The sequence below is a fragment of the Momordica charantia genome, assembly GCF_013281855.1.
Source record: "Momordica charantia cultivar OHB3-1 chromosome 8 unlocalized genomic scaffold, Mcharantia_2.0 BLBB01000008.1, whole genome shotgun sequence".
In the NCBI taxonomy this organism is placed as follows: Eukaryota; Viridiplantae; Streptophyta; class Magnoliopsida; order Cucurbitales; family Cucurbitaceae; genus Momordica; species Momordica charantia.
The window spans coordinates 9,312,596-9,338,782 of NW_028275166.1; the positions used below are offsets into that span (position 1 = coordinate 9,312,596).

The 26,187-nt window shown below is 30.4% G+C and overlaps 2 protein-coding genes across 21 annotated transcripts; both read right to left on the bottom strand.

Annotated features, from left to right (window-relative positions):
- Positions 1-530: 530 nt before the first annotated feature.
- On the bottom strand, positions 531-3,806 carry LOC111016968 (protein-S-isoprenylcysteine O-methyltransferase A). Of its 13 annotated transcripts, none has more exons than XM_022292574.2 (4): positions 3,654-3,806; positions 3,458-3,525; positions 3,176-3,314; positions 531-1,531 (listed from the first exon to the last, which is right to left on the bottom strand). In XM_022292574.2, exon 4 carries the CDS (start codon positions 1,337-1,339, stop codon positions 746-748), a length of 594 nt encoding a protein of 197 aa, XP_022148266.1. In that variant the 5' UTR covers positions 1,340-1,531; positions 3,176-3,314; positions 3,458-3,525; positions 3,654-3,806; the 3' UTR covers positions 531-745. The 13 variants fall into 13 exon arrangements, with proteins under 13 accessions (XP_022148266.1, XP_022148269.1, XP_022148270.1 ...); XM_022292577.2 differs by having other exon boundaries at positions 3,176-3,330; XM_022292578.2 differs by having other exon boundaries at positions 3,458-3,559; positions 3,654-3,797.
- An 8,372-nt stretch (positions 3,807-12,178) lies between these two features.
- On the bottom strand, positions 12,179-20,270 carry LOC111016967 (zinc finger (C3HC4-type RING finger) family protein / BRCT domain-containing protein). 8 transcript variants are annotated; one of them, XR_015793278.1, is made up of 10 exons: positions 20,077-20,270; positions 19,454-19,593; positions 19,095-19,228; positions 18,500-18,680; positions 17,961-18,113; positions 15,262-15,852; positions 14,197-14,376; positions 13,406-13,601; positions 13,088-13,130; positions 12,179-12,530 (listed from the first exon to the last, which is right to left on the bottom strand). XR_015793278.1 is itself a non-coding variant. In XM_022292571.2 (9 exons), the coding sequence occupies exons 1-8, from the start codon at positions 20,135-20,137 to the stop codon at positions 13,425-13,427; spliced, it is 1,617 nt and encodes a 538-aa protein (XP_022148263.1). In that variant the 5' UTR covers positions 20,138-20,270; the 3' UTR covers positions 12,179-12,530; positions 13,406-13,424. The 8 variants fall into 8 exon arrangements, 4 of the variants coding, with proteins under 4 accessions (XP_022148263.1, XP_087984432.1, XP_022148261.1 ...); XR_002602243.2 differs by having other exon boundaries at positions 12,179-12,538; XR_015793277.1 differs by having other exon boundaries at positions 13,088-13,133.
- Positions 20,271-26,187: the final 5,917 nt, after the last annotated feature.

Genomic DNA, 26,187 nt, shown 5'->3' on the forward strand with positions numbered 1-26,187 from the left:
TTTCATCCATAAAATTTTAGAAGCGGTGAAACAAAGCATTATTATTAAAATATGTTTTTTCCTTTTTTAATCAAAGAAAAAAGAACAGGAGTAAGAAAAGCTTACCCAACTCAATTCTATTTTTATTTAGGAAAATACTTACTAAGTATTAAGAGTAGTACTTAGAAAGTATTAAAAGTTGGCAACTCATTAAAAAAAACAAAAAAACAAAAAAAAAAACAACTTTTGTATTTCTCTTTCTTAACTATCAAAAATTAAGTCCAGACTTAATATTTTCCTTTTATTTATTAAAAATTAAAAAACGAGAAACAAAAATATTACTAAGTAAATTAGAGAGTTCGAAAAATTGCATTACAAAACATCCCCAAGTACAATGGAAGCTATCTAAACACAAAGTTACGACCTTTTTAATATTTTATTGAATGTAATATCTTGAAATTGTGATAAAAAAAAATAAAAGAATCAATTTATTACTTTGTAAGAACGTATTTAAGAAGCTTTGAGATTTAAGTGGAAGGTTTAAGTCTGAGTTTAGCAAACTTGTGCATTGGTAAAATCTTGCTCAACAATTCCTCACTTCATATACAAAGAATATTACATTAAAAGAATCCTCATCCAAAAATCATCAATTAGAAGCTTTAATATACACCACAAAACTACTCCCAGTTAAAGGTTCCAAATACCTCAAAAGAGCAAAGAACCCATGAAAAATATCTTGATGAATCCAACTCCAGATCTTCGGCCTTCATTTCACGAATGGCACTCCAGAGGGTACTCGATTCGCATACTCCTTGTACTCGTCCCCAAAAAACTGTCTCAAGAAGTACTCTTCATACGGAATTCGTTTGGCAAAGAAGTGCCAAACCACAACTGCAAATGCAATGGTGGAGATGGGATTACAGAGCATGATTTGGGTGCCAATCGCCCACACGAGGAAACCGCTGTATCCAGGATGACGAACAAATCTATAGACTCCATGAGTAACTAGCTTGTGATGATCCTCATGATAGATCTTGATCAGATGTGTAAATGATCGACCCGCAGTTATAATTGCCAGTTTACGTACAGTTTCTCCGATTACGACCATTGCAAGGCCTGCCTGACTAATCCACCAGTATTCCTTAAGACTGGGACACAACAAAGTTTCAAGAAAGTACTCTAAGAAAGACAAGACCATTGCCAAGAGATAGTTTTTGCTTATCAGAAGGGAATTTAGAGTAACATTTGACCTCCCATGAATTCCAACTGCCAAGATATATTCAGAGATGTGAAACAAGATGATTGCAAATATCATCTGAGACAATTGTCTGCATGCTGTGTAACTGAATATTTCTATCATTTTTTGTCAGCTCAAAGGATCAGCTCAGTCTCTCACTCACCAAAAAATAATTCGAAATGTATTCGGCTACTGCACTAAAGTTTGCAGGTAATCTGAGATTTTAGTTCAGACCTGGAAATGATGCAGAGCTATATAACACCAATACGAGAAATTATTATGAACAAAATCCTGGAGATCCTTCAAGCGCAACATCTGCAAAGAAAAAATAATAATAGAAGAGAGTTTCTATCACAAACCATGTTTGTTAAATAAAATTATCAGCGATGAATGTGATAAATGAATAGAAATCTAGATTATCCTCAAAGGATTTAGTATACCCTGTGCAATCAATTGTACTAATGGAAGGTTTGCGGGAAAAAAAGAAGTTTTTGTAAGCTTCAATGTGATCTACGCAGGTACATAATTCCATTAACAAGTTCTCCTGTAAACGTTTCTGGGTGCACATACCGGGATTGGGAAGACGTTTAAATGTTATTAGGGATAATAAGACTAAGAAAATATGGGTTTCACAGCTTCAGGAAGATCGCAGTTTCAAAATTAACACAGCAATTACACTAAAAAGTAGATGCCAAATAATCGAATGAGCACAATTGAAGTAATATCTTTCAGCTACAAGGTATCTATAATTACATTATAGGAATCTAAAGAGTCAACAACAATTCCAAAGAATGGCATATCTGTGAAACGAACAAAAAGTTCATGAATTTTATAAAGCTGCTGATGGAATAAACATTATGAGACGGTTAAGTAGAGAAAATCTGGCAAAAGCAAATTCTCAAGTATGATTTAGTGACAACAAAACCTTTAGCCTTCCTGAAACCTATACTCCATGTGTAAGATCAAAATCCTAAAACATTCTATGAAGCTTAAAAAAAACTGCTCAATTTAGATTAATAGAAAAAGATGTGAAATTATAGATTTCTTTTTCTACAGAGCACCAATTTGCCACATTGAATCTTGCTCTCTACCACCTCCTCAAAATTCTCAACTTTTCACAAGAGAGAAAGGAAACAAAAAAAGAAAAAGAAAAAAAGGTTTCACTTTCTTTCCAGCTATAACTCCGTCTCCGACAAAACCTCTCCTGTCAAACTAAACCATAAAATCTACAATTTTCTGTGAAACCATGTCTCCAAAAGATAATAACTGTTATGTCCAAACGATTCTTAGTGTAACTTTTTGAACTTCGAAGGAAGGATTTCTTCAACGTTTTATTTTTAGTCTCTTGTAATAATTGCATATTTGTTGTTTATTCGAAAGTTTTTTTTTCTTTTCACACCCTCGGTAGTTTGTACCTTTGAACATTTTTCTATCTTTTGTTCAAAAAAATCAATCCAGTATCTTCTGCTAAATTGGTAAGAACAGCAGATGTTGTTTATTGTCCCATTTTCTTTGCAAAGCACGCCAATTTGGAAATAACATCCAATTTGGACACCTCTATTGCGATCCTGTCAGGATTACTTATAATCTCCTAAGGAATCTTACTTCTCCATATCACTTTTATCAAATCCTTCTCAAAAGTTGATTCACCTCAAGTAATTTCCTTAACATTGATTAAGGACACAATAACCATACCCCCCGATCTTCTCCATCACTTAGTTTTTCTTAGAACAAATAACCTCTTAGAAATTTAATCTTCTTGCAAACTGCTTCTCAAGATAATCTTGACTGTCCAAAGACATGCATCTCACTCCCGACCATCCAAAATTCAAAGGCATCTCATTACTAAGCTTCCTATTCTAGTTCAAATTTTACTAAGGGTGTAAATAGGACAGTTCAGATCAATTTTCCAAACAAACTGAACCAAGAAAAAAAGTTAATATAACAAACTGAACTGACCATTGGTGATGGGCAAAGTCGAACATGACCAAGCTTCGACCGAACCTCAGCTCAATCAGGTTGGTCGTCGATTTGGCAGTGCTATACGGTCATAGGTCGGTTCGCAGTTTTGCAGACCATAGTGAAGCAGAGAATTGTCCTTAATTTTCACAGAGCTAAATCATTGTCATTTATGCAGCCCACAGACAAAGAACTTGTATTCAAACAAAATATTAAGAAGGCAAGAAAATTTATCAATTTTTCTCATCAATGAATAATACTCAATAAGGAAGGAGGAAAAACCTCAATTTCTCGAAGCAAAATTCCGATAGCCGTACGAAATTCCTTGGACAGATTTCATTCTCCATCTCCTAAGTAGTTCAACTTACAATCTAAAGTCATACACTAACGAATCCCGAATGCAAATAAAATTAACAAAAACATTATATTATCCATGGAATCACTGCAAAATCAAAATATATACATATCAGTGGAGTACCTTATGCGAAAGCTTCGTTCTGATCGCTTAAGCAGAGAGGGAAGATTAAGTTGAATCAAATCAATGTCCACACACTGCGATCGGGAGAGCGGCGAAAGAGAGTGATTTTGATTTTTTGGTTGCTCGTAAACTTAGTTTCAAAAACTCGCCAAACAACCCGACCGGGTTTAGTCGGTTTTATATTATGTTGAAAACCGATTCGGATCATTTTTCAAAAAAAAAAAAAATTATTTTTGTTTCATGAGTGGTAACCTTGGAGTAATTGCAAGAGAGTTCTGCCAAAAAATAAAAATAAAAATAAAAATAAAGAGATGATGCTTCGATGTTCAACTCAATCCAGAGCGAACTATTTTATCTATAGTCGAGTAATTAGATTCGTGTATCTGTAGCCAAAGCGAACATAGCTCAGCGGTAATTGGCTACCTTACCTTTTGGTCTCTCAACTTTTAAAAAATAAGTCTAATATGATTTTTCAACTTTAAAAAGTATCTAATATGGTATAAATTTTTTAAATTATGTTTAATAAATCTATAAATTTTAAAAAGAGTGTCCCAACAAACTTTATCTGTAAACCAGTTAAAATAAATAACTTTGGAATGGAGTAAAGTTGGATAATATTGTTATGTGCAAAGGTTAGTAGGAGATCTTTTAGAATTTTTAGAATTTTTTGATGTGTTATATTTTTGGTGGTCTAAATATGAAGGTTGTTTTGTTATACTTGCATGTATAGCAAAATAAAATAAATTAATTGCAAATTTAGCAATAATATTTTGGATTTACAGAGGCAGTGGAAAAAACAACCCAAATTCACTGAAGAAAAAATTAAAATAGTTTTAAAACATATATCATTGATAGACTATATCTCTATTTAGTGATAGATATCTTAATATTATATATACATATGGTAGATATCTTTAGATATCAGTGATAGGTTATATTATTGATAATATCAAAATTTATGAAATATATTAATGATAGATGTCTGAGTGATATAAAATGATAAAGGTAGAATTATGTAAAAATTTCTAACTTAAATTTCATAGATCAAAAGGTACAATTTTACCTCAAGATAACACTTAATTTGTTTAAAACTGAAATAATTACTTAATTTATATAAGATAAAATATATGGAAAATGATAAAAGAATATTATGTGAAGTTGCAAGTTTAATCATAAACTTTTATAACTGTGTTTGATAACTTTAAAAAATGATGTGTCTAATACATTTGTATACAACATTCATGTCTAAATCATGTCTAAATCATACTGACCGATAAAAGTTGTATAAATTTTTGTTACAAGAAAAAATATTAGTAGTAGAAATGAAAAAGAAATAAATTAAAAAGTTGTGGGTCTCATTGATAAAGAGAGAGAAAGGGTAAAAGTGGTAAAGTAACTCTAATAGATACGTGGGATCCACGGAATAAAAAATGTGATTTGGATGAATTAGAGTGCAAGAGAGGAATGGGATTGTCCCGAGATTCTCAAATTTGAGGTGGGTCCACAATTTGATTTCTTTCCTATAACCCGATAAATTTGATTCTCATCCCCTGTAAGTAAACATGACTGAATCGAATATTTGGATGGATCACGACCGTCCATCCAGTTGGAATATTGTGGATGGATATGTAGAAGCTTTTGCAAAGGATAATTCCTCTTTTACAAGTTGAGAGGAATGTGACAATATGATATAACTTTTTATTAACTTTTTCCCACTTAAAGATATTTTTGGATTTTTATAGAACGTGATTTGTTAATTTTTATTTTATTTTTTATGCTTTTCCATGAAAAATAAATAAATTTCTGACTAAGTTTCACAACCATACACTCCTTTTAGAAGTGGATTCTGATGAGATAAAACTTAACAAGTCTGATTAAAATGTGCATCACTATCATTTACGAGAAAGTCTAAGAATAATGTAATTTAAAAAATCAATTAAATGTAGATTTAAAAGTAATAAAAAATTACTTAATTATATTTAAATTATTGACAAAAATAGGTTAGGTACTAGTCAAAGTCAAAAATCAGTGTCAACATGAGATGGACCTTGAAGGATGAGAAAGCAAGGAAATCGTGTACGTTGTACGCGACTTTCCATTTATACAAGTCGTGTTACGCAATTTTTATTTATGGAAAGTCGCATACAATGTACGCGATTTTCATTTAAAATATTTATATATTTACTTATGTAATTTTTTTATTTATTTTACGTATAAAATATTATTTATTTTATTAGTATTTATTTTATTTTTTACTTTCTATATAGTTTTTATTTATTTTTACCTATAAAATATAATTTATTTTATTATAAGTAAAAGTATACATTCGTCTGGAACATATTTTTTTAATAAAGCTTAGATCATGTTAAACATTACAACAATTTATATAAAAGAATCACATATACCTAACGTACAAATAAAAAGAAGTTAAAAGAAAAAATTAAATTAAATTAAAAGCAAAAATTAAAAAATTAAAAGAGAAAATTAAATTAAAAAAAGGTTAAAAGAGAAATGGAAGAAAAAAAAAGTTAAAAAAGGTCGGGGGAGTAAAAATTGAAAATAAAAAGAAGTTAAATAGCGAAAATGAAATTAAAAAAAGGTTAAAAAGAGAAATTGGTTATTTTAGACTTTTGTTCTTTTAATATACTTTCAAATTATTTATTTTGATTCTTCTGCTATCTATTTTTATTCATTTCAGTGTACTTTCAAAACTCCCGCTTTGATTTATGTAAATGGATCCTTTTAGTTTTTTATACACAATAAAAACACTTTAATACAAATTTATTTATGGACACGTAAATAAATTTAGTGAGTAAATTGTCATATTAAATTATTTATGGAAAGAAATAAGATATAAAAATGAAAATAAATGGATCAAAATAGTCTCACTTTAAAAGTATACGAAACAAAACAACATATTTCAAAAGTACACGAACTAAAATAAACAAAAAAAAATGAAAGTATACGACCAAAATGAACGTTCTACAGAAACAAAAATGAACTTTGAAGGTACGGAACCAAAATATTATTTAAACCATAAATATTTTAGGTAAATTCCTTTTAGTACAACAAATGTGGAGTATGGAAATTTAAACTTTGATCTCAAGGTTAAATTATAGGTTTGGTCCATGCACTTTACTTTTAAATTTTATGTGTAATAGTTTTATAACCTTCACAATATGAGATCTATTTAAACACAAAATTGAAATTTTAGGGAGTCGTTATAACCTTAATTTTTAAAGTACGTGTCGAAATAAACACAACTTGAAAGTTTTAGGATTTATTAAAATAATTTTAAAATATAATGACTAATTAAGTAGAGCCATAAAAATTCAAGGATCAAACTTATACGATCATTGGTCGGTCGGTGTGTCGAGACCAACCATTTTTTTCTTGGTTACGCTGACCGATCAGGGTCGTTTGGTCGGTGGAATTTCCGTTTAAATGAAGGATGAACAATAGAATATATTAAGGCAGATGGAGTCAGAGATGTGGTGCAAATGCGAGAAGAACCGAAGAAGATGAAGGCGAACTCGAGGTGGGGGACGCGCAGGAGGAATCCAAAAGGGATGAAAGAAGAAGCGAAGAAATGAAAGTCCTAGTTATGATATATATATCTTGACTAATTGAATTATATAGTTTTCCAAAAAAAATTAATTGTATTATATATGTTCAGATTGGCGGTATCAACCACTTTACTATACTATTAAAATTTAAAGACCTACCATCAACTTAATTATATCTAAATAGAGCAGTTGCAGTAGGAGATTGAACTCTCACAGAAGAGTTCAAGATAGATTTGATCAAGTAGATCTACTCAAACATGCCAAACAAACTAGAAAAAGATGTACCTTGAGACATCCTTCAAATTCCTAGCGTTACTCGGATCAATGATTGTTAAATTACAAATGAATGATGAGTTACGGTAAATTTAATTTTGGCTAAATAACAAAATATACTCATGTACTAAAAATATCTCTATTCTTTCAAAAGTTCCAATACTATCCTTAACCTTTCATAAAAGTTTCAAAAATATTTTTTGAGCAAACATATATCTTCATATTTTAAACGAAAAGTTGATGTGACATAATCTGGAATGATGTTGCAATTAATATAGAAGTTGACATATCATATAGAACTCAATTTTGTCCAAAAAGACTTCTTCGACATTGTCAATTGAGTTTTGCGCGCTTCTCTATTGTTTACTTAATTTTACTCTAATCTCCTCTTGAAAGCAATATAGTTTCTTCCACGTTTCCTCTTTTTTCAGACTTAATCTAGACAAGTTTCCACATTAATTGTCATTCATTCCATATTCTTCAACGATAACTCTTTTTGTTAAAAATACGAACGGATGTTTTATGAAAGGTCAAGAATAGTATTGAAACTTTTCAAATGATGTGGGTATTTTTAAAACAAACGAAAAAATAAATTTAGAAATAGTTTTTGTAGTTTAGCCTTTAACTTTAGATACTCTTAACACGCACCTTAATTTTGTCCAAAGTCCAATGAATGATAATTAATATCAAATCGATAAGGAATGCGGTAGATTGTTAAATCAATTAACCAAAAATTAAGATTTTTTTTCCCTCCAAAATTTGTACACAATATAATCAGTAACATTATTTAAAATGAAAAATAAATAATAGTAGTAGACGCATATTTCTAAAAAAAATTGAAAGCAAGAAGTGTAAACATCGCCAAACCCACCATCAAACAGAATTAGCTTTATTACTTATTCCACAATCCTTTTTATTTGCGTCAAAACTTCATTCAGATAATTTTAGAAAATAATTTTTGGTTCAGAAATCAGATATCAAATATATATGATCAATTTAAGAATGATATGGTTACATATTTTAGTATTTTGACTTTGGTTAAATTACAATTTGGTACTTAAACTTTCAAAATTAGGTTTAATGGAACCCTAACTTTTGAAAAGAAGTATCTTATACGTCCCTAAACTTTCAGTGTTGTGTATGATAGGTCCATAAACTTTAAAAAATATATAATAGGTCCCTCGACTTTCAATTTTGTTTTCAATAGGTCCTGACTTATTAGACATTTTTTTAAATTTTGAGACATATAAGATACAAAATTATATTATACTTTGTGTTCAATTGGTCCCGACCTTCTAATTTTACCTCCAATAGAGTCAGTCTTATAAGTCAGAAATCTATTAGACACAAAATTGATAGTTTAAGAATCTATCGGATTCATCGTAAAGTTTAAAAACCTATTAAACACAATATTAAAAGCTTAAGAAATCACAATATTGAAAGCTTCATTCATATCAATATTGAAAGCTATTATGAAAGATCAATCACTATTTTGTCTCTCTTTTATCAACCTGAGTCTAGCTAAACTAGTTAAGGCATGTATTTCTAACCAATCGGAAGTTCGAATCTCACCTCCACATATTGTTGTATTAAAAAAATACTATTATATCTCTTCTAAAAGAAAAAGACCACACCAAAAAAAAATATGGAACAAATAAGATACAGCGAGTGAATTTAACATGGAGAATGAATAACACTCTAACAACAGATGAGAGAGTATAAAAAATTGTAAAATAATTCCCATAAAAACGTAGGGTCCACATAATTATAAAAAATTAAAATGAAATTGATAAGATGGCAGGAGATAAATAAAAATTTAAATGGGACTAATGAAATCGTAGGAAATTAACGTGAATTTTATAGATTTAATGAAATAAATGGGCTACATGGAATAAAGTAATATATATGAAGAAAAAAATCACAACATTTTTTTTTATTAAAAGAAAAACATTTGGACCAGAAAAGTTGTGTGCTTTGGGCCTCTATAAAACAAGTGTTGAGTGCCTCTTGGGTTGCTCCAAATATCAAAATCTAAACTTTTCTTCTTCTGCCATTTTTCCTTCTTCAAGAAGGTCTCTGTTTTTGCAGGTTTTGAGAGAATTACTTGAAGATGGTGATGATGATGGGGCTGGAGAGATTGGTGGTGAGTTTGAAAGCAAAACTCATAAAGTCATTGAAGATGAAGAAGCCAAATTATGATAAGATGGAGAAAAGTGAGAGCATGAGAGTAGAAATCAGAAGCAGAAAGGCCCAAAAGCTCATCCAAGACACCATGAAAATTGCTGATTCTCCCACCACCAAAACTTATGCTTTTTGATTCCTCTCTCTCTAATTTATTCTCAGCTACCAAATTTGGAGCCTAATCTGTAATGGGTTTTCTTTGTTTCAATGAATTTCAGGCTTTTGGCTCATACCCACCTTGTGTTTATGTAGTACATGGGAAAGGGAAAAAAAATGAAGATTTTCTCTCTCATTTTCTTGCTCATTTTCTGGGCTGCCAAACAGGGTTTAAGCAGATATGGTATGGGTGTGGCGTATGATGATTTGTGATTTTTGTCCATGATTTTTCTGAAGCCTCTACAAAGGATGGAAAATGGCATGAAACAGAGGAAATAATATTGTGGAAGAAAAGTTATCTCAGAGAATTAAATGTGATGAAAATGACTACTTTATTATTTTTCCCCATCTTTTGCATGCAGCCAAATGAAATCCCTTCTGGATTTTCCTTTTGTAATTTTGTTTTACAATAAAATACGTAACTAAAAAGAGAGAGCATTCAATACGTAACTATTTATGAAAAGTAATCGGTAATTTTTTATTTATCTAATAATGTATGATTATCTTTCATAAAGTTAATATTTAATTTTCGTTGTTTTTATCTAGCCAAGAATTAAAGTAAGCTAAAAAAAATTAATAGAGTCATGTAATTTATTTGAGAATTAGTCCATCCATAATGTTTTTTTTTTTTTTTACAACAAAGGTAGGGTTGAAAGATTTAAATTCCAAGATTATTCTAATTTGGCACCTAATGTTCGTTTTGATCGCTAAACTTTAATGATTTTTTCTAAAAAAATAACTATTTTGGTCCAAATTGTTGGCATAGAGCTTGAAGTATGTGCACCAGCATATTAATTAGAGCATAATTTCAAAGCATCGAGCAAGTAAATGTTGTATGAGAAAATAATATAGTAAAGACCAAAATAGTTATTTTTAAACGTCGAGAGATAGACAATTTCAAAGTTGAGGAATCAAAAAAGATATTTTAAAAATTTAATAAATCAATAAATGTTCTAATGACTCTTTTTATTTAGGGTCACCAACTCCATATCCTCGAGAAAGATGAAGCTGTACCCGTCTTATTCTCGAACTCAAAATTTAAAATTAAAATAAGGAAAAACAACACTTTATTTTAATACGAATTAATTATAGAGACAAATATATTTAATAATTTTGTTAGGTTTGTTTGATCATCTTTAAGCAGTTAGGCTATAAAATAATGATATAATAAAATGAGAGAAATTAAGGCAATAAAGATGCTGATGTGGAAATTGTGTGGACATGAGAGTGAGATTGTGATTATGGACGTCATCTTCAAAACTTTAGAGCCTTTCATTAATATTTCCCCTAAAAGCAAACCCACCTTTTTTTGCTTTCAATATAATATTTCTCCACCCCTATAATTTTCTTTATTTATGTGCAATTTCATCCTAGGTCGTCGTAGATTTTTATTGCATTTTTTTACTTTTAATAGTAATTTATTTTAGTCAATATATACTTATACTTTTTAGTGGTCGTTTTAATCTCTTTATTTTTATTTTTATCTCATTTCTTTTAATTAAAATTTTAACATGATATTTAGCTCATTAAATTTCTTCAAATATAGTCATAAATTTATATTAAAGAATTTCTGTAGTATATAAAATTTACGTTAAAATTTTGTAAATATGAACCAAAATGATCACTTTTAACCAGTAAAAACCATAATCAATATTTTAAATGTAGTTGAAAATATTAAGATAAAGATAGAAATTTTAAATATAAAGAAACAAGATCGAATAAAGTCCAAAGGAAGAAATCAAAATAGTTGTTTGAACTCTCCTTTTTATTGCTTTGTATTAGATATTGTATTTTTATGAATGGCAGGACCATTTGTACTCGACCTTTGTTTGGACCTGAAAGTAGTGATAAAGACTATTTAGACCCTTTTTTTTCCGAATTTTTAAGTGTATCCATTTGATAAGATTGTAGGCTTCTTCTCACTTCCTAAAAACATTCTTAAAATTATAAATCAATTTTTGTTTATTTTTTGTTAATTTGTTGTTTCCTTTTAAATAAAAAAAAAAAAAAAAAAAAAAAACTTAGAAGATTGTTGTTCAACTTATGAGTTATATCTAAGAAGTCAATAAACTTTAAATAGCATAGAATAAGTTCTTAAACTTTCAATACAATATCTTACAAGTTTAAACTATTAAATACAAATTTAAAATTCAAAAACCTATTAAATACTTTATAAACACGACCTTCAAAATTTAATGACCAAACTTAAATTTTAAACTTGATCTTTTAATGTAAGGAAGTATTATCCATCATTTTTTTTGCTGATAACATATATAAAAAAGGTCCACATGTTTCAAATGCCATAATAAAATATTCAAAATTACTTGCTCAAAACAATTACAAGAGTCATAATGGAATATATCCATCAATTTTTTTGGGGAAAAAAATCCCATATGAATAGTTGAAAGGGAGAAGTTTCAATGAGTTTTCAATATAACAATAATACTTGTGCACAATAAGAATTTTAAGATGTAGGGGTAGATTTTTCCCTATTCTCCTCTTTCCGTAAAAGTCATTGATGTAAAACATTACATTCAAAACCACATCATAATCATTTGCCAAACAAATTGAAACTTTTCAAAGTAATATCAATAATAAGTGTTGGGCACAACCTTAGCAGTGGAGATTTGTGGGAGGCAGCCTGGCTTTTCTTTGCTTCAAAATCTTGAGCTAACCCTCAATTGTCTCCCCATTTGATGTTCTTGACACCTAAACAAAATCAGTTCCAAATCTTTCTAATGGAGTATTATAAGCAGATATTTTAGAGCAAATCCGAGCATAACTAAGTAGATAAAGCATTTGTTATTATCCTAAAGATTGACGGTTCCATTCCCATCCCGAACAATGTTGAACTCGAGGGATAAAAATAAAAAAAAAATAGTAATGCTTTTGGTAAATGCCATGTGCTTGGCTTCTCATACAGAATGGTAGTAGTATTTGTGCACATGCAACTGAGGTCAATAATCCTGTGAATGAAGTTCTAATAACATTAATAGATCTAACCATGATTCTGTCTTCTAAACTTCTATATGCTTTTTAAAATCTCAATTTTATCCCTTCATTCTGATAGTCTATTTTCTATTTTATTCTTTCAACTTTTAAAACTTCAATTTAATTGTTTCAATTTCACATGTGATCCCAGTATAAAAGTGATAATCTTGGTATACTCGCTTATAAAAAATCAACTTTCAAAAGTTAATAATCAAAATTTTAATAAAAAATATGTATCAAATTCCAAGATCAAAACTAAACACTTACCCAAATAATATAAACGAAGTGCCCTACCTCCCAAAGCTCCCAACTACTGATAAACAAAAATAAAAAGGCAAACAGTGGGGCATTAAACTCCAGCGACAACTTTTAATAATCAGATGCACAAATTGGATCTTCTGACATAAGCAATCTATCCTAAGGCAAGTTACTCGCTATTTGTTAGTGCTCACGACAACCCGTACGCTTCCCCTTTAATCCACTTTGCCAACGGCAAAATCCACCAATACCGGATACCTAACTTAGATGATTGACTAAAAGTAAACAGAATAATACAAACAGAAGCAGAAAGTGGAGGAAAGTTACCTGATTTCAGGATAACAAATTAATGGCTGCGATGGTAGAGTGTCTGCAGATCCTTGCAGTGAATGCAAGTCCATGGTAACAAGGGAGGGTCCAGACAGTACGAATGAATATGTCGAATCTGGCAAAGATGGCAACTCATGAGGAGGTCTTCTGGTTCCCGGCATCGGCATGCACTACAAACACCTCCTACAGAGGCCTGCTTTTAACCATCAAGAATCAGCAGTTGGTCCAGATGGGCCGTTTAACCATAATAGATGATTATGCCATCATAAAGATGCAATGAGTATTGTGAAGATGCGATCATGAAAATAGAAGTGAAACTCAAAGGTCAAGTATACAGTTCGGTGTGCTTGGGAGTTTCCAAAATCACCATCTAAGTAATACCTTAAAAATCAATCAATTTAGAGTGATTTTATGCATTCCTAAAATCAATTTTTTAATTTGTCAAACATGATCAACGGAAAGAAAAGTTATTTTGACAATGGCAAAAGTGATTTCGGCCATGCCAAAATCACTCCCAAACACACCCTTAACATGGCCGGGTCCTATTGATGCAACATAGTTAAAATCCTTAAAGCAATCAACAAAAAGAATTCTTCAAAAATGAAATGCTTATGTTTCATTGGCTTGCTTTACTTCTTGACCAATAAAGCATTTCACAACTAATCCATATTACAGTACACAATTTTCTTCAATATGCACAGAGAGAGAGAGAGAGATGATCAAGAAAATCTGGAACCCCATAAAAGACGAGATCTTAAATATCCTTGACAGCAGAAAAGAGATGTAACCTGAACACCGCTGTTAAGAGTTCTTTCATCGGGAAGAATGAAAATATCCAATAGTGACGGGCCACATGGAATTGTTTGAGAATATATCTTCTGATCTGAAGTGGCAGCTTCCTCAACCTTTGTGATGCTCAGAAAACTGGCTTTGCACAAAGGGCAAGTTGAGATCTTTCTGCTCGAAGCCTACAGGATCAAGAACAGTAGATTAGGACCTTGACACTGATTCCGAAATTCAAAGTACATGATAAAACGTTAACAGCATCTGGAAAACAGTTAAATCAATTGACAGAACGCATTCTACAAGATCAAAGGTATAAAAAATAAGAATGATAATTAATTAATAACTAGTAATAACCTCTGCATTTCAAACCATGTAGAAGTTGGCACCAGAGGAAAATAAATAAACTTGAAGCTTGCATAGTTCAACTTAGTTATAACGTCAGGTTTAAAGAATTTTCCATCCAGTTGAGAGTCGTTCACTATTGTACAACTATGAAGCCACAATTTTCAGGTTAATTCTTCACTATCAAATCAGTGATGTTGCTTAATAGTTCGAGAATCTCAATTCCCAATACAACTATACAAGACAAGTAGTGAAAGTATCCTGTGTTTAAAACCGACTGATAAGCTCAGTTTAATAAACTAGGATTTCAGATTTAAATTATGGAGGCACCAGCGTCCTTTAGATTATTTGTCTGGAAGTGCTTACTTTTGCATATATCAAAGAAAGGACTACCACGCATAACCCTAATTTACATGTTCGAAACATAATCATGAGTCCTACTGCAAAATATATGGCATTAATCATTATCATTCAGAAGATTATGACTACGATAACAAATTGAATTGAGTTGTTCTCTAGTCCCAATCATGGAGGCCGAGAATGCAACCTAGTTAGTGAAGTCAAAATAGCTGACTCTCATATGTTGAATAAATTAAAATTTTCGTTGTCCAAGGTCCTAGCTTTTATATTTGTGTCAACTTTAAGGCAAAAATAATGTCACAAGATTCACAACATAATTTAATTGGATCCTTCAAACATGTATAGAAATTGAATAAATCTTTTACCATGTGATCTGCCCAATTCTGAATGCATGAATAGCAAAACCGGTGCCCACAAGGCAAAACTCCCCTCATCGAACTAAAATCTGTCCAACAGATAACACATGATAACTCTGCTGAAGTGGGTAGGCTCGCATTGTGTTCTACAGCTGGGTCCTCAATTTCCTTTTGTAAAGTATCAATATTAGACAATTCATCTTCTGAAGATATCATGAGGACTCCTGGTGCATTCTCAACTGGTAAGTTCGCATCTTTGGAAGTAAATTGATTCTCGCGAGCTTCAACACCTTCAAAACTGTCACTTACAATTCCCCCTTCGTCACACAACAGACCATGATCAGATGATCCTCCAATGCCTACCACTTCAATATCTCTTTCATTATTCAAATGGCAAGACAAAACTGTAAAATTATTGCCATGGTTACGAGTTCCCAAATGATAGCACTCTGGGTCAAAATCCCAAACGTCAGGCTTACAATGATCTTCGCTAGTATTTCTGTTCAGAAGCCGCCGCCTCCGTGAAGATTTAACAGTAGGGGACAGATTACTATTTTCACCTTTTCTTTCATCTCTGGCCAAGCTTGAAGAGCTACCACGCTATTCAAATGAAATAAAGGCAAAATTTCTAAGAGAAATGGAAAATGGTTCAAAAGTACAGAAATTGAGGTTCACAGTACAATGCTTTTTTTTTCTCAAGTAGTGATGATTTACCAAAAAAGACAAAGAAATAGGATTTCATCAGGACAATAAAGGATTGGATACTTGAAAAAATTGAAAGACAAGGTGTTGCATACAAACCAAAAAAATGAACTCAAAAGAAAGTAAAAGTTACATATTAAAAGGAACAGACAATTTGAAAACTATCTCCTGGTCCAATTAAAAACTGCAAAGGTGTAATTGTTAAAAATGGTATTGTCTACATTTAAGTTGTGGCATTTGACATTCTGTGGTCATCAAAGTAAAACAAGCAGAAGTTCAGAAATTCAAAAGACACGGTTGATGAGCTTCCAAATCTTCCTAGATGAGGCAAAACGTCTGAAAGCTAATAACCACAGGCAGTTGAATAGATTGACAAGTTTATGGAGTATAGAACTTGAAATTATTGGATGATTAATCAGAACATATCAAGTCATCAACCCACAGTGAGAATGTAGAAGTAAAACACACTAATAAATTGAAGAAAACTACTAACAAGTCACATGTGTTGATAACTAGAACAGACTCTTTTCTAGATTTAATTTAGTTAGAATTTAGAAACAATACAAATGTTATACTTTAAATTTGACTCCATAGAGAAAGACTCAAAGCATGATTATGTTAGCATACGTCTGTGGCAAATTTGATTAATACAAAACATTATAAATGCTATACCACTCACATGTACACAGTCATTTTATCATCAGGCTTCACAGTTTATTTCCCGCATATCAACCCCTCTTAATCATCTTGCATTGTTTATTCATGGCCTAGACGAATCTTGCCAAACTCCTTTTCCTATTGAAAGTTCTACAACTATCTCTCCTGAGCCGTGTAGTTATAAGGATGCTAAATGCACAGAAGTACGGGAAGTGCATTCCAATACTCAACTCACGTACAAATATTACTGTTGCAGTCAATAATCATAGTCAATACATGCATTCTCCTACTCTTACTCATAGGGCTTCCGTGGAGAGATTCTTCATTATCTGGGAGGTTCTTAATCCTATGGTTGCATTTTCATGCAGGTAACATTTAATCTTCATGCCTATTTGGACTCTAGTTAGGCTAGAAACAATACTGATAGGCTCTCAACCACTGGGTGTGTGACACTTTTGTACCATGATCTTATATCACTGTCTGGAAAGAAGCTTCCACAACTTCCAAAAGCTCTGACAGAAGCTAAACCAAGCGGCTAAACCAGCTTGGATCAAACAATTATTTGAAGATCTCTGTGTTCCTTAATTCTCCCGTTGTTTGATGTCATGTTGTTTCCTCTACTTCCTAGATCCAGTCTTTTATGGCCACAGTAAGCATGTAGAAATTGATTTTCACTTTAGGTAAAAGTAGTGCTCAAGGATAGTTTATTGAAGATTGTTACTGCTGCTCATCAACCGATAATTTTACTAAACCAATGACTTTAAAACATTTGTCATATCTTAGAAGCAAGCCCATGCCCTTTCTTACTCATTGCCATTTGTTTGAGGGGGTATATCTAGGTATACCGCTAAATAAGTTGAATTAGTTTAGTTTTTTTTAGTTCAGCTGTTTAGTTGTGGGTTGGTTAGCTTAACACATTAGTGTATATGTCCTGTACTATTTAATAACTTTATTTGTTGTGTCGAATAAAATAACAATAACAGTGAAAGTTTTCAAAGTTTTTTCAAGCAGAAAATTCAGTAGGTCCCTACTTCGGAATAAAACCAGGACATATCAATTTATTGGAAGTTTGTGAGAATAGAATTTTAAATCATTGGAAGTTTAATCAGAACATACCATGTCATGAACCAGCAATTAAAACATTGGAACCAGATCATATTTAAAGAAAACTACTACACATTAGTAATTAGAATAGAAATTTCTTAGATTTAAACCTCACGCTAGTACAAGAGTACCACACATTCTAGACATGAAGCACAAAAGAAGCGGACCTAACCATATGAAGTATAGCCACATGGACAAAAATGCTTGGGAAAAGGTAAGATGGAAAGAATAGTGATATATCTTACCTCAATTTCGAGAAACTCGGAGGGAGTTGGTTCCTGAAAATTATTTCTGCTACTTGAGTTTGATGGGTCTTCTTGCTTAGAAATCTTCTTCCGCAATTTGTGCTTTGATTTATGAGAGGTGTCGTCACTTTTTCCAAAATCAGAGAACAGATCCTAGATGGGATTAACATTAAAAAGGTTAATAATGAGCATTACCTTTAAGTAAATACCGAACTCCTACCATTATCTCTTAAGATAATAGCATGCACAAAGACAAGATCTTACTTATGGGCACCAAGACTCTAAGAATCAATGTATTCATGAACGTGAAGAAAATAATGAATTCCTCAACTGAAATTACTAACTAAACACCATGAAAGGAAATCTAAATCAATTTTAAAAATCCATATTCTTTCATTCCTTCCCTAAAAAGTTTAAATCTTCTTGAGATATGAGTTACAACAAAATAATTAATCAATTAATTTCTCCCCACTTAAAGCTGAAAAATATTTAGGATAGTTTGTGCAAATATCTTTAGAGGTAAAAATGTCTTAAATCACCTTATCCAGCAAACAAGAACGTGGCCAGATTGCACCAAAAGAGTATATGCTTTTAATGCTCTGCTCTTCAACATTTCCACAATTCTGTGACTTTTCAGAAAGCACGTTATACTTTGTGGTTGAGACAGAATCCTTGGCAGCAAGAGGGAGTTCAATTGACAAGGGACCTGCTGATTGGCCACTGCAGGAATAAAATCCACAATGCAAATCGTTAAAAATAAACACGAGTGCAGGATAGATGCTGAAAAGCAATGGTGGGAAATCATCTGATATGTAGTCGAACCTTAAAGAAAGCTCAAGACCCTAACAAAGAAAAGGCAAAGGAGAACAAAAGGAAGAACAGATAATCAGAAACAATAAGTCATTCAATTGATAAATTAAGTTCTCGTTTACTATTATATGTTTCCGCAGGAATATTTCAAAACAAGAAATCAAGAAATGCACATTGCACTTTCTTTTAAAAAGAAAAACAGTTCCTGATTTTTGGACAAAACCCATATGACAGAAATATAATGTTATTGCCTGCTATACTATTTGCAAAAAAAAATATAATGTGATGCAGAATGAATAACATTCCGGATAGAATTGATTATACCTTTGAAGAATGTAAGGACCTTCTGGGACACGCTTTCCTTGCCTGATGCAATCTTCAAGCCAACGATGGTTGACTATTATTGTTTTGAACTTCTTAGCAAGACTAAATTTCCTCCCTTCCAATTTCCAACAAATCTAATCACCAAAGAATATAACAATAAGTAACATCATTTTTTAGCCAAAGATTGCAGATGGATGAGTGATAGATACTGCATAATTATACTCCAAAAAGCTTTTCGTTAAATCCTCATTCAATACTTTACACTCATTCTTTCTTCATAAACATCTTTAAAAAACTTATCTTATTGAAAACCTTTTGGTGCTTTTCAAACTGAAATATAGACTACAATTAAAACCCACCAAATGAGTAATAGACCTTGACATTGCACCCACATAGCTGGCACCAGTATAAGATATCATCTTGATAAGGTTGAATCTTTCTGTGCCATGGTAGCCACTGACAGTCGCAACAACAGATTCCATACCTTCAATTGGACAACCTACAGGCATGGCAAAATCAAAGCACTAAATCCCAGATCGAAAGGAATCTAGAGTACATATTGCCGCGAAACAACAGCGAATTGAACCTGATAACTAGCAATAGAGAATGCTAATACTTCTAGGGTAAAAGTAAACAAAAAGCCGCAGCTGAACCAAGAAGCACAAACAGTTCCATATTGCAACTAGAAACTCAAGCGTGCATTATAAAGAAAATGATGATGAGTACAACTTTGATCAATGACGATTGAGAGCTTGCAGTCGAAACTTCATTTCCATAATCCACAAAAAAAAAATTAAAAAAAATACGACGGAGGAAACAATACACTGACGAAATCAGAATTCTTCAAACAACTATAATTGACTGAAACAGGATACTATCAAGATCGAGCGGAGAAAATCTGCCACAACCCCAAGAACATCATTAGCAATTTGTTGCAGAAGCAAGGGTTTGGAAACAGGTACGAAGAGAGAGAGAGAGTCACCATAATGTCGATTAGGGCAGGAGAGAGCTCCATAAGCGAGATTCTGGTGTTGCTCCTCCATAGCATTCTCAAGGAATTGCCGGGAAATTTTGGAAAATAATTTTGAATTTGGTCAGGGAGAAGAAAGCGAGCTACTTCTTGAGGGGTTTTTTTTTTCCTATAAATATATATCTCTCATTTGTTTCGTAATTTTCAATGCTACACAACACAGGTAGAATTTGCAAAAATAATAATTAGGGTGCGTTTGGTTCTACAACATAAATCTGAAAATAAAATGTTTCTGGCAGATTTGAAAATTAAATCTATCCCAATTAAAAAGTTGTTCAATATGCATTTAATAATATATTTGTAAGTAAGTAATAGTTATAAATTAAATATTTTCATTATCGAAATAGTAGAAAAATCCTGGAGAAAAACCTTTTCCAATCTCATCCCAAGTAACCCATAAGAAGTATAAAATAATGAAGGAAAGACAAACACGTTGTAGAAAATTAATATACGAAATTAATATGTATAACGTTAAAATAAATTAAGAACCTTATCAATAATAACATGTTTTATAACGTTAAACAAAAATTAATTTTTTAAATACTTCCCCCCTCTAAATCTATGGTTACATTGCTTTACTTGAAATGGTTTGTAAAATACATTTTCCTTTTGATATTTCTAATAAATTTTACTGTCCAACTATTCATATATATATATATATATATATATATATATATAAATGAAATGGTTCCTAAGAAATCTAACATTTCATTTAATTATATTATAATTTAACGTAGATGATATGTGTTTTATATTTCTTTTACTATATAAAAATATATATTTTCTAAAAAAATGAACTCAACTAACAAATATGAAGTGGTAAAAATTTTCATTATAAACAAAAATCAGTCAAAATTACTCCAGCTCTTGGATTCGAACCCCACTTTTCATTATCTTTTTATTTTTATAAATTAATATGATTATTGTACTTTTTTTATGAGCTCGATTATTGTATTTATTTAAACATTAGTAAAGATGCACGAGCTTAACAAACATTTACTTAGTTTTAAAAATTATGAATTAGTATTGACGTACGCATAACTTATTTAAACACCTATTTCTAATAAGTTTGTGAGTTTGAATCCCCATTTCATATATTATATTAAAAAATTTATGAATTAGTCGAAATAAAAAAAATTTGACCCACGCACGATTACGATTTGTAGTTTGTATCATTTTGATTAATCCATAAGAATCGAATACCCATATTCCTGAACCAAAACATCTTGTTATATAAAATGCACCACGACCCTTCTTTTAATCTAAAAATACAATTATAACGACAAATGAATATACGATAGTGTCTCTTTCAAATTGGATATCGTGAAAAAAGTTTGGACACCAATGTATCTACTCAAACAAATAGATACATAAGACATGCAATTGGATAGTGAAAATTATAAAACAGTAAAAAATCATTATTTCATTTTGCTTTATTATTTTTGTTACGTGCTTTTTATTTCAAGCATAGTTCTAAGTTGATGACATTCATCCAATGGGAAGCTGTGTGAAATTAATGAAAAATGTGAGGGTCACCAACCACATGACAAAACTTTTGTTTACTTATTAATTAGTAATAAAGGAACAACAAAATAGATAAATTTGGTAGGTGGGGGGTGGGGACTGAATTATTTAATTTAAGATAATATATTTTCAATATTATTTAATAGATGGGGTACGACTAACATATGTGATTTTGAAAATGAAATATATATACCTATATTATATACTTGCTTATGTATTTAAAATGAAATATACCGTGGTTGATTTTATATTAGGTGGAGATTTGAACTCATATAATTTTTATTGGGTGGAGATTTGAACTCATATATTTTTTTATTACCTTAACTGTCAATATAAATTAAGTTTAAGATAGGAGTGATTGGTACCTATTTCTAATTAAGAGATTACGAGTTCGAATTCCTATTAAATATTAATATTGAAAGTGATTTTTTTTTTTTAAATCTGATAATATTTATATGGAATCGAAGAGAAAAGTTCGAAATTGAATTGGGTAAAGAAAAGGAACGTGTTGTTCAAATATGACCACCGCTACCATAAGAATGAGGTCCGTTCAAGAATCGAGAGGCTCGGAAGAAAGCAGGTCGTGTTTGGATTAGAAATAATGGAGTTCTTGACCGGAATACGACGACAAACACGGACACTGTGGACCCCCAACCAATCACTCCTCAATCATCTTCACGTTTTCAACTTTATTTCTTCTGCTTTCTATTTAAGTCAACACCAAAACGCTGACGTTTTGACTCTCTCTTTCATTTTTCCAAATTTCTTTCCCAAAACCTTATATTGTTATAAAATGTATGATTTGTAGTTAAATTTTAATAGTCATACAAGGAAGAGTTTTTTTAAAAAATTTCACTTCTCGAGATTATTCTACTTTGACATCCAAAGTTTAAAATCTTTATTTTAATTCATAAACTTTAACTAGTGATTTTTGTTAGTCCAATATATAAGGATAAGGATTCGAACGCACGATATATTGGCCGCAGATAAGTATCTTACCCCATGAATTATGCTCATATTGGCACCAAAGTGATTTTTTTATTTGTTAAAGTTCAATAATTAAAATATACACTTATATATTTTGTTAGTAACAAGATGATATTTTTTTTTCTCAATAATTTTACCATTCATATGATGAATAAGAGTTAAATATTCAAAATAATAACCGGTAGAAAATGTAACTAATATTTTGACTAGTCGAGCTATACTCGACTCAATAATAAGTTAAAATTTACTATTAAAACAAAAATTAATAAAAATTAATCAATCAAATAACAAAGTCACATTGAAAACGACCTGGAAAATGGCTCAACAAGTCATGGATGGTAAAATATGAATATTTCATATATATCCAAAGGTAAATCCGGTAGAAATGTGGTAAAGTTAATAATCAAATATTTGACCAATATAAACTTAATAGAACTATACAAATTCCAAAATTAAGATTTTTAAAATAGTTAAAACATGAGAAAAGGTATAATAAAAAATATTAGTTAAATTAACTTTAAAAGTTGCATTAAATATGTTTTTGAACTTTTAATTATAAAATTGAAAGACATATCAGACAAGTGGATATAGACTCGAGAGGAGTAGATGGTTAATTTACGATGAAGTCCCTACTATTTAGTAAGATATGGGGAATGAGAATTAGGGTTAAATTCGTCGTTGAAAAAGAATAATAAAAATAAAATTAACGGCTGAAAATTGCCAGTTGTCAGTGTTTGGAAGGTGCTGATTGGTTGGTTCGTGGACGAGACGGCGATGACAGAGGAAAAGCGGCCCACCAGACTTGCCTCCGACCTGTCTCCACATCAGGCAATTCTGACTGCACACGTGGATCACATGAATTAATATTCTTCATTTAATACAATCAAAATTAAAAACAGAGCTTTTAAATTTATTTTGATTTATAAAGATTAAAATACATTTTTCATCCGCTTATTTTTGTCTCTCTATTTCAAAGCGTTATTTTTATTCAGTACTACTGGTTTTGGTTTATTTTAGTCTCATGCTCTTGGATATATTATTTTAGTCCTGTACTTTTTAAATAGAGTCTATTTATTTTATTTTTTTATCTCGTTTTATTATATCACAATTTAATATGATACTATACATAATAAATATTTGAGATGTGGTCATAGTTTCGTATTAAAGGATTTCATCGAGTATAGAAATTGTGTTAAAATTTTATAAATATGGACTAAAATGATCCCTTCTAAAATAATATAGACGTTTTGAAAATATATGGACTAATTGGAAAGAAAAAAATTTAACACCTTATAACTTTTTACTCTTGATTGTCATTTTGGAAAATATTTGTTTAAAATAGAAATTTGCAAAATTGTTTGTTTCCAGAAAAACTTGTTTTCTAAAATAAAACAATCACATGAGACCTTATTCTTAACAATATTTCTCCCAATATTGTAAATAAGAGCAATGCAAAAGGTTTAAAACAATTTATTACTAATTTTCTGGAGAATGTGTTTAAATAAGAGGTCATCGATCTGTCAACCCCTCAACAATAATTGATGTGTATCTGATTCGAATCCTCACTTGATGTATTGAAAAAAAAAGTCATTTATCTGCATTATAATTATCATATACTTGGGAAAAACATATGATTTATGAGAAAGAATTATTCGTTCATGTACCTTAATTCTTAGGTTTCAATAATACCACTTAATTATTAATGTTAAATATAGGTTAAATTACATATAATGTTTTTGCATTTTAAGTACCACCCGATTCCAACGACATTTTATATTTTGAATAAAGGTACCGTTGGATAACAATTTTGTTTTTAGTTTTCATAATGATTTCTTTTTGTACAACTTTATTAGTAAGTTTTTCACTTCTCTCGAAGACATATTTGAATTTTTAGTCAAATCTCAACAATAAAAATAAGTTTTTTAAAACTATTTTTTTTTTTCAAAATATGGCGTAGATTTTGAGAATGTTTATAAAGACTATATAGTATGGTGAAAATACTATTTGTAAGCTTAATTTTTAAAAACACAAAACAATAAATGAAATTGTAATCAAACGGGACCTTAATTTTTTGAAGTTTTTTTTCGTGAGAGGTGATATCAAACCTTTTAACTTTGGAGAAAATAAAGGTGCTAATTTTAACCAATAAATTAATTTGAATTGACAAATATTTTTAGTTTTGTTACAATTAATATTGTTCGAAAATGCATAGTAGGACGGATTTTTTCGAAAATTAGATGTCATTTGGGTGATTTTTGAAAGCTAGTTTGTCGACTTATTCGAAGGCTAAAACCTAATAATTCATTAACTAGAAATGTAATTTACCTTTGAGACGTGATATGTATATGATCTCACCGTGTAAGATCAAGACACAAAATGAAAATAAAAATAAACTTGTAAAATGCTACGTGAATTTGAACAAGGACAACAACAAAAGAAACACAGACATAAACATCATGACTAAAAAAAAACACGCAATTTATTTAGAAAAACAAATCCAACGTAAATCTTATTAGAGTTCAGCATCTATAATGAACACTATTATGCTAAATAATAACACGAGCACAAACATCACTCTGAACAAGTTCTTATAATCGAAGTAGCACATATTAAATAAACAAAATAAAGTATGGACAAAATATATAGTTTCTTTATAAAGAGAAAAGATACAATAGGAAATAGATAAACTTAATTTGATGGGTGAATGAATGTTCTTTATTTTGACATAAAGTAAAGTTAATAAATCCGGAATTAAAAATATTTAAAAGTCTAAAAAAGGAATAAAGGGAGAAAAGGGCAAGAAGGAAAAAATAGATGAATAAAGAAATAAATGCATGGGTAGTCCCGTCCCGTTACTTCGTCTCCAATCCATTTCAATGTGTAATGTCCAAAATGACCCCAATTAGATAACTCTTCGCTATGGCACGTGTTTGACTCCCACTTTATAATAAAAACGAACGCAAGAGACTTGGAATCACGAGATAATAATTCATTCCAAAAGATGAGTCGGCTTTGACATAGAGCCAGTCACCTACATTTTCCCAATCCCAACAAATAAAATTTTAAACCATTCAACTATATATATTTTTATTTAAATACTATTTTAATCGATATATTTTTTCCTTTATTTCGTCATAGTTATCGTGATTCCAAATCTGATTCATTTTCAATTTTGTACTACAAAATTTTTTTAAATATAAATTTAGTTTTATGTTTCAAAAAATACATTAAGTAGAATATTATGGTAAAATAATAGTTGAAATAAATAAGATAAAAATGAAAATAAATGAATTAAAATAGTCACTTTCTTTCAATATTGGAATTAAAATTAACAAAAATAAAAAAGACAAGGACTAAAATTAGTATTTTGGAGTTAAAATAACTAAAATCGAAAATATAGGAACAAAAAAACTAAATCAATCAACACTTAATTATTTTATTAGAAAAAAATTCATTATCCTTTTTTAACATATAGGAGTATCGAACCTATAATTACTTAATAGATGAAATATGTTTTAACCACTTTGAATTATATTTATTAAAAAAAAAGAA

Excerpts from the sequence above, each read along its gene's own strand:
- LOC111016967 (XM_022292571.2), bottom strand. The coding sequence starts at position 20,137 with ATGGAGGAGCAACACCAGAATCTCGCTTATGGAGCTCTCTCCTGCCCT. Across the intron at positions 18,114-18,499 it reads GTTCTTGTTTGCTGGATAAG|GATCTGTTCTCTGATTTTGG; the intron begins GTGATTTAAGAC and ends AATCCCATCTAG. Across the intron at positions 14,377-15,261 it reads AGAATTGGGCAGATCACATG|GCTTCGAGCAGAAAGATCTC; the intron begins GTAAAAGATTTA and ends TTGATCCTGTAG.
- LOC111016968 (XM_022292580.2), bottom strand. The coding sequence starts at position 1,339 with ATGATAGAAATATTCAGTTACACAGCATGCAGACAATTGTCTCAGATG.